At 40.3% G+C, this 14781-nt stretch overlaps 1 protein-coding gene across 1 annotated transcript in view; it reads right to left on the minus strand.

Moving 5' to 3' along the window:
- The window catches only part of cadm2b (cell adhesion molecule 2b), a 217505-nt gene that overhangs the window by 79965 nt on the left and 122759 nt on the right, over positions 1 to 14781 (minus strand). The window contains exon 2 of the mRNA XM_080460213.1: positions 4398 to 4424. Coding sequence (XP_080316339.1) covers positions 4398 to 4424 — 27 coding nt within the window. The remainder of the gene's footprint in view (positions 1 to 4397; positions 4425 to 14781) is intronic.

Genomic DNA, 14781 nt, shown 5'->3' on the forward strand with positions numbered 1-14781 from the left:
GGATTTTTACGGGTTAACGGGCTTCATGGTGCCAGATTCTACTTCTACATGTAGATACATGCTGTTTTGAGCCTCTGCTTCTCCAAAACTCGCCCTAATAGTTCTATTTCTGCTCTTTGTGACCTCGTCCTGAGCTGTTTCCGTGGTCCGGAACTCCAGCAGCTGACGGCCGTGAGTGATGTGTTCAAGTGCATCACGTAAAGCCGCCTGCTGGACTCCGTGGCTGAGACATATTCCTCCTCAGAATCACAACCAGCAAATAACCAATAAAAATTATTTACACAGAGCTGCATATTCACCTGGTTCAGAGCTGCCATGAGCAGCCGAACCTGTAGGGGGCAGTGTAGCATGAAGCCATGATAGTCAATCAACCGGAGACACAGAGTTTATACAGATCTCAGTTTTCAAGAATCATCATTTGTGGTGAGTCGTAGCTGCGTTTATGTGTAAATGCGCGGCTCAAACGCACAGAAATATCTGGGTTTTTTTTTAAATACCCGGGTACGTGTAAACGTGGCCTGACATGCTGATGGCTCATTTCTCTCTTTTTTGTTTGGATTTCTAATTTGTTTGGATTTGACACATGTTTGAGACATCCTGATCTACTGAAGGTACTTTGCGTGTATAAACAGAATCATTGCATACTCGAAGAGATGCTGCTGTTATTGTGAAGAAAAGCATTTCCTCAACTGGCTCACAGTGACCTCTTTTTGCTGACTTTATGATAAGATGTGTTCTGTTACTTCACTTTTTAACAACAAAAAAAATCATCTCCTGGATTGCATTTCTATATTTATTTATATTTTAGTATTTAAGGCTCTGGCATGGTTAAAAGCTGTGACAGTATGTCCTGCAGTCTCACGCCGTCTCTGGTTTCAGTCTCCTTGACCTCGTCTCCTCGTGTGTGATTGCTGCTCCCTGCCCTGATGCCTTTCACCTGTGCCTGAGTGTGTGATTGTCTCCACCTGGTGACAGCGCTATATATTGGGTCTCCACGGTGTGTCTTGTGCTGGTTCATTTGTTTTCTGTGTGGCGATACGTTCCCTGGGTTCTTTGTTATTCAATCTAGACTAATGCAGTCTTGACACTATTCTTTCTCCGACCTTCGTGAACTTGTGACAGTAACTTCCTACACAAACACCCCAACTAAACATTTAGTTGTATGTGGCTGCTCTGCACTCCATCCAGTCCCTCTGCGTTTGAATTCCCCTCATTGTGCTCCTAGTGAGATGGAAGCTTTGTGGTCTGGTGTGATCTTGGATGAAAACCGTTCAGTTTTTATTTTGTGTGAAATGTTGAAACCCTTAAACCAGGGGAGTCACTTATTTCACTGCAGCCCAATTTTACCTTGAGTGGTAAAATAGTGTCATAATAACCTTTGAATTCAAACTTTAAAGTTTTTCTTTTGTTGTGACACAGATTATTGTAAAAGTCTATATTTATATAATTACTGAAATCTCAGCATAAAGCCACTTTTGATGGAGCAATATCCCACAAAGTTAACGTATTTTGCAAGTTTTTACAAATTCCCCCCGACAGCGTGGCTTCGGGGCTAGTTTTTCTGTCTTCTCTTGTTGGTCATCACACTTATGTGTACTTTGTTACTTTAAGTAGAGTTCTAATGCATAATATATAGTGTCATGTACTTGACTATTTCTTGTTTTGTTTTCAATATTGTGAATCTGAAAAACATTGTATCATAACAATATTAATGTGTCTGTGTGCCCTTTTTGTACTCAAGTAAATGTCATTTTGCACAGGTATACCTGTACTTTTACTTGAATAAAGATTCAGAGCATTTTTCATAGCGTGTTTCCATCAGGCAGATGCTTTCTTTTAATTGAGCTCTTCCATAGGATTGTATAGATATGAAGTTAGAAGAAATATTCTATAAAAACCTCAGAATCTCACAGCATCATTTTGTATTTTTATCCTTATTTGTACCCTGAACTCAAATCATGGGGATATCATAGGGGTAATTTAGCTTTACCTCACAATGAGAGAAACTGCACTGATGAGTCAAACATAAGAATGGACCATGAGCCGCCACCATGACAATCCGATGCAAACAGTCGGACAAAAGAGAAACTGAATGGGGGGGGAAAATTCACATGAATGGCTCAAATCTTTACATAAAGGCCTACTGTGAGCGTGGAGCTTAAACACTGTGATTATACAAACACGACACATCTTTTTATAGCATGATTTGCAGCATAAAAGCATGTGAATGAACCAAAGTTTGAAAAACAACTTCCCAGTTTGATGAATGAGCTGCTCAGAAAGGACACGGATGCAGCAATGGCCAGGAAACAAATGTCCAAGGTTTTGGTGCGTCCGGATGGATTCAACAGGACTTTTAGTTCAACAAAAAGAAGCATAGAAGCTCTGTTTATGTCACTTTCAGTCAATACCACTGAGAATCTCTCATACGCGGACAAAATATTTCCCCTGAACGTTCTCGTCGTGTTGAGTGGCCACAAAGTACGAATTAATGAGACGTCGTCCTCAAACCTCACGATCAACCGTGCCGCGTGTGACACGGACGGGCCGTCTCCACAAAAGCCCTGCTTAAAAAAATGCAGCGAGGAAAACGCTGCTCTTTTAGAAGCTCGATAAAATGTTGTCAAATGAAGAATTGTCACCCTGTCCTTTTGATGTAACACAACCTCCATCAGAGCCAGTTTATTTGAAATGCTGTTAAATTCACATTCAACCTGCCTGAATATGCCTTTCATAACGGTTACATAAGACAACTCCAAAAAAAGAAGAGAGGGGAAAAAAAAACAAAAAACAACCTCCTTTATTTCAGCCTGGTGTTTTACTGCTTTTACTACCAGCAGAGTTGCTGTATTTTCATCCAATTTGTTCAAAAGTAAAAAAGAAAAAATAAAGTTGCCAAGCTGAATCTGGTATAAAAATATAAGTTTGGGATGACCATGAGGAAGTTTATTTTATTCATGCAATGTTTACACTTTAATAAATGATTCTGTTTTCTTCCATTGCTGGCACTGGTCAAAGCATCGCACAGAGAACAGATGAATCTATTCATAAGGTCTCAGTAACTAAAGCCAAAGGCATGTTTTCCATTATAATGACAAGGATGATCTTCCCTGTGTTATTTTGTTCCCAACAGTTAACCCACAAATTGCATTGCAACAGACAAAATGCATGAATCAATATTCAGACCATAATTAGACCGCTGAAAGGCCCCTACGCTGAACTAGATTTTAGAGGTGCAAATGCTGAATGCGTAACTTCTGTTAATTAAAAACTAGCCCTCTAATTACTTCTGTAATTAGAAAACAGCATTTCACCCCCCCCTCCCAAAAAAAAAAAGAAAAACAAACAATCGACCTTCATTCATGGAAATGAACAACATTAATCAATAGGTTTGGTTGAAGTCATGTGCAAACAAAAGCAACAAAAACTTGGGGCTAAATAATACTGGAGTGTGTGATGTATGAAGGCTTGTCAGGATTGCATTTCACTGTGCAATACAGGAATGACAACAGTGGGCTACTCTGATTTCAAACTGGGCATGTGTACACCCAAAGCAAACAAGCCAGAACAAGCGTGTGTTTTTTTTTGTTGTTGTTGTTTTTTTTTACTGAATCCATCAATAGCGACACTAACAATGGCAGCAATAACTACACTGGCAGAGTCACTGAGACACTCGGGTATTGATGTTTGGATAGCGAGCCAGTAAAAACATGAGCGCCAACAAATAATGTATATTGTGTATATGAGCAATATGAAAGTGAAAGCCTGCATAGCATCAGCAAAAGGGTGGAAACACCCAAGATCTTCTGCTCTCACTCAATATGTGACATGAAAATGATTATTTATTAGCTTGTAGAACAGAGTCAATGCCAATGAATACCTGCAGCTTTAAACAGTGAAGGGCAGAGGGAAAATAAAGTATGAAAAACACACTAGTGAGCAGGTGGGGGGGGGTGTTCCAGCTCCAGCTCCAGCTCCAGTGTGCAGCACGCCTGCGAAAATCTGGGTAACGGAAGCAAATAAGAAATGCTCTCGCCTCATTCATCCACCGCTGAGGTGTCCTTGAACCAGGATCAACCCCCCCAGCTGCTCCAGTGGAGCTGCACAGAGGCCACATACCAGAAAGCATGACTGGGTGAGGCAGGCAGCTTCCCTGGTGTGCATCTATACATATGTGAGGCAGGTTGTAGAAGAGGAAAAGCATCTGCAAAGCTCTTGTAAAGAAAGGAAGGTTAAAAAAGAGAAGGGGGGGGGGGGGGGGGGGGATCTTCAGAAGGAGCCGTGTATGTTAATGCATGCTGGCTCGAGGGGGAGATAAAAGGGTGATCCAAACATTGTTTATTGGAAACTGTGTGCAACATAAATCATGTAGCAAGAAAATGGAGGCAATAACTCACCTTTCGCTTTGCTTTTTGTCCCAGCCACTGATAGCATGAAGGGGTAAAGCAAGGAGACAGCAAGTTAGAATGAGCAACACTGATAGCTTGATGATAATTTGCTTTAAAAGCCGTGACAGGAGGTGTAAGATTAAATGCTTTGAATGTGGAAATGGGAGTCGAATAGTCGGTATTAATTTACAGCACAGCCTCGTGACATGTCGAGTGTTAGAACCTAACATCAATACAACTTTAGCAAGAGAAAAGACATGAATACCAATATCACAGTTTAATCACTTTCAGCTCAAAAACAAGCTCAGTCGTAGCATTAATTCTTCATCAAAACATGCATCTGTAGCTGCTGGTCCACGTAATAATTACAGTTATTTACCCGGCACTTAGAGCAAAAGTCATAGAACGGCAATTAAATTGCTGCAAATTCCCTCGTATTCTTTTCTGCTGTGACCTAAACGGCTCCGCTCGCTTTGAAAACGACCCATGAATGGAAGGAACTGAATGTGTTGTAATTATTACAGACAAACAAATGTCATCTGTGTTCAAACGGGGATTTAAAAACAGACAAATATTTTCTTTTTGTTTTCTCGGGCCGCCTCGGTGGGGAAATTTGCACTGTTGTGAGATCTGGGTGGCGAGAACATGCGAGGAACATGTGCCAACCCCACCGGTACAGCAGCGTGCGCTGGGGCTGTGACACGACGCTCACGCAGGTTTAACTGTCAAGGTCAAGTCAAGGTCAACAACAATCTCAAAACTAGTCATTTGAATTCATGCTACTTTGTTCTTATGGTTCTGGTTGGGCACTCTTAAACACTGATTGAAAAAAGACTGTTTCATCCAAAATCGTTATGAATACCTGAATACCTTTAGTATAAATAAAACAAAGTTTCTCTGCATGTGCCATAGCACCACATTTGGTCCAGTGGTCAGATATATACATTTTAAATAGAAAGAAAGCAGTAAACCTAACCAGGTTTAATGATATGTACTAGACATGAGTGGATTAACAATCATCAACAGGTTGTTAATCCTACAGAAAATAAAGAAGTAATTCTTAAGTGATACTTCCTGAGAAGGGTTCCACTCAATGAGTTTCAACTTTCACCTTCAGTATGAATTACTCCAGGTAAGCTGGCAGGTTGGTAAACACTTTCCTTTTCATCGTCACTCCAGAGACGAACACTTTGTTGGGGTTATGTAACCGGAGATGCTGAGCTGTGTCTCCGATAACGAGGGCCGGGCGTTGCGACCAAAATACTTTAGACTACATTTTTATGTCTCCCAGAGTACACGGCTAAACCAGCTCGTATCGCCACACGCAACAAAGCACCACAGAATAAGATCCAGATAATTCATTCAAGATGAGAACGTGGAGTGATCCTGCAACGTTTCCACTGTACAACTTTCAGTTCGTTTGCTCTCCGAAGAAAATACGACAAAACACAAATTTAACCATTAGTCTAATTTCTAAAGTTAAATAAATGTTGATGTAATAAATGCAACAGAGACAAAGTGCATATATTCAACAGCATGTTTGTCTATTGCGTTTTACCCTTCTACCAATAAAAGTGTCACGAACAGCAATAACACCTTTATAAAGTTGCATATGTACCTACATTCCCCTGCACCGCCCATAATCTTGACCCACGCGTTCAGTAAAGAGGAATAAGTTCAGGTTAAAGATAATGACGTGTCTGAGGCGTTCGTGGTGACCTACAAAACAAGTATTATCAATTGGATTCCCACTATTATTTTAAAACACAAAGTGTATTAGCTTTAATTGCACCCCTGTTATATTTGTGGCATTGGACTACAGCTAATATTTTGAACCTAATTTGCCATATTATCTTTTTTTTTTTTTTATTTGGGAATTATTTGTCTGCATTTAACTATATTTCTCGGAGCAGTGGGCTGCTGCAGTTAGACAAACATTTGAATTGAAGTCTGGTTGAAGATACTAACCATGAAAATTCCCACCCCACTTATTCTTTCAATCAAGAGTTCTTCTCACAACTTGTAGAAAGAAAACAACCTCCAGGAAGAGGGAGGGACGCAAACATCCCCGTCCATCTTGTTTGCTGCACAAATCACACCCTGATTGACATCAGCAAGAAGCATTTCACATGGAGAATGTCGCCAGATAGAAGGTGTTAAAAAAAACACCATTCATTAGAGACGTATAGACAAACGTGCGTTAAGACCTAAAAGATTTCAGCAGAAGGGGAATATGCAGACGCCACGGCCACAACTTGATATTACTTCTCTACAGTGTGACTGTGCATACAGATTGATGTCCTCACAACACCGGTAATACCGAGCCACACAGACACACGGAGTCATGCCTCTCGAACAGCTTTCTCGGCAAACATGTCATTATTGTTAGGATGGATGCCCAGCAGTTATCAAATATCAACAGCGGGTAAACACACCAACGCGGCACTGATGAGCATGTTGAATACAGATGCAACTCTGAGCAGCGGCGTGATGATAAGAAGTCAGAAATTATCCTTGACAACGGGAGAATCAAATGATGTGTGCACAGTGTGAACAATACCAGCGGCTCCTCCAGCTGGAGCGGGATGGCGGCCCGTTAGCTGCGAGACGCTTCCAACAACAGACGGGATGTGTCGGCACACGGTGTATTTGTGGACCAGAGGTGGAGGAGAGGTAAAACCCACAAGTGGAGCCTTTTTCTCTGCGAGTTAAAAAGTGCTTTTGTCAGTCAACCCCTGTGTCCACAAAGAAACGGCACTTTGTGTGACCTCCAGTCAGAGCAGATTTAGGAAGGACTTTCACCCGGTGAAACCTCCTGTCTGGCTTCACCGTGAGCTTTTCTTCTGAAGCTTTCATTCACAGAGAGCAAACAAAGCAACGAGGAGCTCGCGGAAAAACACACGCCACAGCAACAGGAAGAATTGTACTATTAAAAATAGTTATTATCAGGATTACTTTACAGCGTGGGGGCGCTTCGGTCATAAACCAGGAAGATTGCAGAGGCCTGAGTCGCAGCATCTTCTCAGCGTGAATATCGATATTATCAAAAGCAATAAAAGACACTTCTTGATTTGCATCGATCACTTACTTGATATTATCTTTTGTGTCTGATCACGGCGAGCAAACATTACAACCTTTCAACACACCCACAAAGCATGAACGGCACACATAAGAAATCTAAAAACAGTTGTGTGTCCGACAAGACATGTTTAACTCGTGTTTTTAATCCACCAATTTTTATTCATTTCATGTTTTTCCTCGTTCCACAAGAACTCTGAGACCTTTTGTCAATTCATATGAAATCTTTGACATCCCTGCTCGACACCTGTTCACCTCGCTTGTGTATTTGTTGTACATTCGTTGGGCTACTAACATGATAATAAGGGTTGTACAATGATAATTGATATTGTTAGGGTGGGAGGGATAAAAAAAAAAAAAAACTGAACATGGAAACAATTGCAGTCGACGTTCTATTGCTGTTTTATTGCTTGTTTAATTGTTTCCAATAAAGACAACAAAATAATCAAGCCTGATCTACTGAGTGTGATTTGGGGGTTAAAAATGAAAGGACACCAGGTGAAAGAGCGGCACACTGGTGCAATGGAGATTTTATAACACACACTTTCATAACTTTATTAAAGCTTCCTGTTTTAGCAAAGATATATATAATTAATAATTGATAAGGTTATGCAGACACTTACTTTCAATGTCAACGTTATCAATAGTTTCTGGATCAGCTGTTGATGATATGTTTTAATTTAAAGATACCAGAATTCTTACTTTTTAAACTCAAATTGCTTTACAAAGATCTAAAAAACAAGAAGATTAACAAAAATTGGGATTTAGAAAACCATTCAATCCAAGTAAAATTTGAGAAGGATTTGAAAGAGGAAACTGACTTTAAAGAGTTTCATAAACTCCTTGGAAAAGCTCAGACTCAGTTTCTGTGGAAACGATGTAAAACACAACTTTTTAAAAATGCTGCGATTCCATCTCCGTGGAAACGGGGGAAGAGTCACTGTAATAACAATCCAACTTGGTCGTCTGCCCCTCCGGTACTCCCATTGTTAGTGTGTGTGTGTGTGTGTGTGTGTGTGTGTGTGTGTGTGTGTGTGTGTGTGTGTGTGTGTGTGTGTGTGTGTGTGTGTGTGTGTGTGTGTGTGTGTGTGTGTGTGTGTGTGTGTGTGTGTGTGTGTGTGTGTGTGTGTGTGTGGTTTCATCACAAAAACAACTAATATCGGCAATTCGTGTCCTGTCATGCTAACTACATAGTTTCTTCCTCTTCCATGTAAATTTTCAAGATGTTGTCATGTAAACAAAAAACTTTCGTTTGTCACCGGGACCTGAGCCTAGAAGCTTCCTACTGTAAAAGTAAGAGTTTTCTTGAGTTTACCGAAAGTGAGGAAGACTATGAAGGAACATCCTTTAGTTTCTCGCATCCCAACTGACAGCTGTTTTATCTGAGGCGGTCTCTCCTGATCTTGGATCTTGCGGGTTTTGATGTCTCCCTGCTTCGATATACCCGACGGTAACGTCGCCTCATCAGGCTTTCTGCGGCGCTTCACGATGACACCTTCATTCATCTCAGATAAGTCACAACATTAAGATAATGGAAACATCCAGGTCCAACTTTAAGCTACAAAAACATTGAAAAGACAAAAAAAAATGTTTCAAAAGTTTTCAAAAACTATTTCAGGTGAAAAAACTGAAAAACCATAAAGATGAAGACATTTTCCCCCGTAAAATATATCTGAGAACAGTAACTTAAAAATGTACAACATTGTGGGTGTAAATATGTATTTCTTGTATCAAATGTATTCTTGAATGATAACACAAGTTAATAATTCTACAAAGTGAAGTCGGATTTCAGTGTTTCATCAACGCATCCTCCTCCCTCCACGAGTACACTCCTACATGATTAGCAGCCATTTTCACCTTCTTGTTCTCTTTTTAATGCTATTCTCTCTTTCGCTGATGTAAAACATCTGCTGCTAATGCTGCGCGCTATAAATACCCCTCCTGAGGTAATACTGCCGATTTAATGAAAATCTGCAGCAGCATTTCCATGATGTATATTCTTTTCATTTTGCACGTGTTTTTCTGTGTGGTCTTATATAAGCGAGGTCTATTATAACATGAGACCAAAAAACACAAAGTTTTCCAAGCATTTACGTTTTAGGGAAACATTTTAGGGCTGAAGTTACTGTTCAAGTTTAGAGTTATCGTCATGTCGGTGTTTAGGCTCTTTGTAGGGATTAATAATCCGTACTATTGTGGCTCTTTTACATATTTATATCCTGATTATTCGATTTAAGTTTTTTTGTCTTCACGTCGATAATGTTATAGCCTATTTAGCTCATTTCCATACTCAAAGCTGACAGTAAAGCAAGAGGAAGACCCAGAGAGACTTCTAAGACTATTTATATGTATAAAAAAAATCTATATTAAAAGTTGATATGTCAGACATGGCCTTCTGCTTTTACATTATTATCTTTGACATCTGTTTCTTCAGTGTGGTTAGTGAGTCATTTAACACAATCCTGAGCAAGTAAGTGATGCACGATGAGAAAAATACAGTTTTATCAATGGCTGTGATCACATTCTGCAGAATTTACTAGATGTCACTGATTATTTACGCTGAAATTAAAATCATGACGTGTTTATTCCTAGACTTCCTGCTTAAAATGCTTGATTTAAATCGTTTTTAATCGGATACAGCTTTAATTGATGATCGATATCTCTTTGAACCAGTAATAAAGAATGTGGAGGGTCACATTACAGAGGTGGGCTAGCGCCCCCTATGTGCCACTATCCCCTCAAAAAAAAAGTCCTGCTTCTGACATCCAAAATAGGTCAGAGTAAATCTGAAGTTTGCAAGAAGGACAAAATGTTTATCCAAAGAAAATGGGTCACTTCTCAGTGATCCATGAACAAACTGTTATCGGAGAAGGAAACTGGGAGGATCATACCAGCAACATAAGCCACTCTGCTATCTAATGGAAAATTCATTGTTTTTGACACTCATTAATCTTTCCACAAGCCTCCAAGTCTGTGCTACTTCCCATTTTCCACCTACGTGGAAGTTATTAATCTCCGACTCCCTCCAAATTTAATAGTGTTGACAAAGTCAGACACCATGATGAGATTCTCCTTGCTGTGAACTGGAAATGTTTGCAAGCACATGGCAAGCATATCAATATGTTCCCTCTGAAAAGTGTAACACTTTGACATTCAGAAGAGGACTCTCACTAAAAATCAATAGCGGAGCACATCACAGCACACTCTGTTGCAAATCAGTGTATTTAGTACACTTATCTTTAAATGCATGAGTGTGTCTTTAAACCCAGCTTCACAGAGTACAGATGAATTTACTGAAAACACCCGGCTGTTTCTGCTTCGCCTAACTTAAACGACCCGACTACGTCTATGCGAGTCCACTCGGGTCCCCGTATAGTTCGTGGAGACGATAATACGCTGGATGATAATGAGCTTTCTCAAACGCACACTTGTAATGAAGTAAGACTGAAGCTTTGCGTCTGATCCACTGTAAACGGAGGGATTATCAGTTTTGCATTTCAAATGTGTCAATTACAAAACGGAGCGCTGTCATGAGCATGACTTTATTTATTTTTTCTTCACATGGCATGGCGTGGTAGTGACGAGCACTTGCACTCACAGAGAGAATATCATAGTTTGATTCCAAGCTCTAAATCCTCCCCCCCCTTTTTTTTTCCCCCTCATTTATTCACTAAAAATATGGTTTAAAGAAAAAAAATCCAGTGATGAGAGTCACCACTTGTGCTGATATCTGAATGTGTCTGGAAATCAAAGAGAAGAAGAAAAGAAAAAAGTCTGATTCTGATACGAGGCTTTACTGTGAAGGTTTTTTCTTCCATAATCCAAAGACTTGAGGTTAACATAAACTACCTTTTTTTTTGATATATCACATCAATCTTTGACAGGGCGAGCAAAAATATTTGGTTGTTTGTTCTTTTTCTCAGAGCGGTAGCACTTGATTGAAACATACCGTCAAAGGATGAACTCAAACGTTATATTAAAGAAGTACCGGACAAATATTTAATGAGAATACTGCTTGTAGGAGGGAAGAAAGCCATAACTAAGAAGTGGTTACAACTGGATGCACCAACAATTGATGATTGGTATAAAATTATTAATGACATTTACATTATGGAAAGATTAACTTTTTCTATTAAACTGCAATCAGAGAAAGATGGTGGTCAAAGTGGGTCGGATACATTGGCCTTCGGAGGCCAGACTTGATTTGATGATCCACCTATAGAATATAGAACGTACAGGACTACTCTATAAAGATGTCAGTATATTTTTATGAATGGACGAGTAAGGGTGACAGCTTTTGTTTTTGGTTCATTTATTTTATTTTTACTTTTGGGTTCAGAAATGTAGACTTTTGTTTGAAGTGTTTTTGAAAATGAGGGGAAGATGAGTGGCTGAAGCTTCAACTTGAGGAAACGCACCTTACATCGTTGGGTGATGTGTGTGTATATGTGTACACAGATATGTCATGCTGTAATGTTTTGAAGTTGGTAAAATGTTGCATGCATGTAAGATCTTCCTGATTTAAAAAAGTACCTGAACACACAGTGCATATGAAAGTAGACTGTGTTAATTGTCTTTCAGTTGTGCTAGTTGCTCAGCTTTAACGCATTTTGTTTGTGTGCGAAAAGGACAAATAGACGATGATATATATAAATATAGAAATTTAATGAAAAGTGAGCCAAAAATCCTTTGACAGAGAAAACTGTTTAATTCGGATAGTTTTTAAATTTAGATTTTTGGTAATTTTTAAAATACGGTAAGCAGTCGAAGAACGCACACTATGTATGAATGCTATTTCTCAAAGCAGCAGTGATAAGATTTAACACCAAACATTAAAACGTGTCTGGCTTTGTGAAAACATTCAGTGAATCCTCCTTCTGAAAATATACATCATTGCATAATTTCTCTGCTCCAGTGCCTCCTCAGCGGGGTTTAAAAATGTGTTTGTCCTTATGACCTGAATAGGAAAATGGTAAAAATAACTGTTGTTTGGAAAATAACCCTTGAAATAACATAAGAGGGTGCTTTCAAGATGAAAGAGTCCCAACAAGACTCCAGCAAATATACGTGACTGACGTTTATTCAAGGATGCTCCATATGCACGCCCGTATATATCGGCGAGCGTGCCTAAAATAATCCTATTTAATGATGAACAAATGAGGACAATGCAAAACACTCTTCAAAAAGACAAGGCAGCACGAACAACAGCTTACCTAGCTTTACATAACAATCTGAGAGAAGACAAGGGGAGCACAATGAGAAGGAGAAATAAATGGTTGAGACCATGTGCAGGATAATCAGGGATCCCACACCAGACGGATGAATGCAGGATGTGCCAGAACAAAGCAATAAAATGGATAATAGCACGTCAATGACAATGAGATAAGGAAGCTACACGGAAAAAGAGAAACACAACAAGGCAGAAAGATGGGACTTTGGCCAGTTTAGCCACACGAGGCATGAATTCGGGGCCTGTTTGTTCGCTGTATTTGCATTGTGCCGGAGTGAAGGCTGTTCATTTATCTGTCAACTCATTTCTGAGGCCTCGACGCCGGCTCGTAACAAAGCGATCGCTGCCGATTCCTGCGGCGACCAGTTTAACCAACCGCTGAGAGGTCCGTCTTATCGCGCGGCGAGAGCTGGCCTCTGTCCCTCAGCTGGCCAGGGACGGGGTCACCGCTCTTCTTCTGCCAGTGTCACACGACAAACCCTCCCGGTACCATGTGGCCATTACTAACCCTTTGACAGGGAACCGCTTCATCTTAATTCAGCTCACATGCACACACCCAGCAGTGGAATCGCGGGGCAGTTTTAATAACTAACTCCAGCCAGCCGAGCACGTTGGCGGCCCCCACTTACAGTTAATTGAAATTTAAGGTTTCACAGTTCTGCATTTTGACCAAAAATCGAGATTATGAGCAACGACCTAACCCAGAGGTGTCAAACATAAGGCCCACAAGTGGCTCCAACCCAGTCTGACAAACCACCAAAGACTGATCGGTGATGCTGCCGTGAAAGAATGCTACCTCGTTATATATGAAGTAATGTGTTCCTGTAATGCCACTATGCGTGGCATCAATGCACACGTCGCTGGTTATCATTAAGAAATTAGGATTGCAATTAGAACTACCAGAAAAACGGTAGGAGAGCTGCTGCCTCTCTCTCTCGTCCTCACAAACCAATGATGAGCTTCATTCAGCATCAGCAGAAGCTTGTTCCCAAGGTGGAGCTTTTCGAAAACGCTCGGGCTCCATTGTCATGTAGACGGGGGGAAAACGACATTTCTTGGAAATGCTCGGGCTTTGTCCTGCACAGACAGTGGAGACACTGCTACTGCGCGAGTGCACTACTGCTGTAAACAGTTCTTCTGCACATGCTCAGTAGATGGACAACAAAGGCGTCCCCCAGTCTCATGACTCCCAGTTCATATTCTCCTGGGACTTGATGGCTTCATAGTTGAGTCACCTGAAATGGCAATCCAACTTCATCGTCTGTATACTCTGCATTGTTCATCTTTATAACTAATTTGTTCGTTCTGTGCGTGTGTGTGTGTTTCATTACAAACGGGGCCTTTATTATAAATATCTTTGTCAGACCTAATCCTGGTTTTCCAGATGATGTGAGGAAGATGGGACATTTACCTGTCCTTAATCTGTTTTGTGAAATAGTTTGGACAATTTTAGTATATCAACGATATGTGGATTGATTGAATAAACCTAATTCACAAACCAAAAGTCAGTACTTTTCATTAAATCACTAGCCTAAGACTCTTATGTCCTTGTAGCTCTATTTAAAGTTGGTCATCTGGTGGTCGGGAGGATTTTCTTTGCAGTGCTCACACCAGTCAAAGTGTACGGAAGAGTTTTAGGGCCAATGAAGAAAAAAAAAAAAATTGGGAGGCTTAAAAAAAAAAAAAAAACCTTTGTGGCCTCAGAAAAAGTCGAAAATCAAAGTCGAGATTTTTTTTTTTTTTCACGGTGAAAAAAAAAGTCGGTCCATCGACAGGCCAGCGCGTGTGACTACTTCCTCAAAATGCATCAGACGGTTTAATGAAGTGATGAAAAGATGCTTCAGGACAGAATGTCGCTCATAAACACGGTGCAGTTATCATCAGTATCAGGACCAGAAGAGACGGAGCAGCCTGCTGCCTGGTTCCGTCGTGGAAGTTCGTCCAGTGCGAAGGACAAAGACACGGATCCCGGGCTGCTTATTTAAATGTTCTTATTAATCAAGGAAATCCTGTGTAAAATCACACGTCCATAAGCAGTAAGCAACCCGATATAGTCAGAATTAAGTGATTTAATGTGAATTCACA

This window comes from Lipophrys pholis (assembly GCF_963383615.2).
Source record: "Lipophrys pholis genome assembly, chromosome: 3".
NCBI lineage: Eukaryota > Metazoa > Chordata > Actinopteri > Blenniiformes > Blenniidae > Lipophrys > Lipophrys pholis.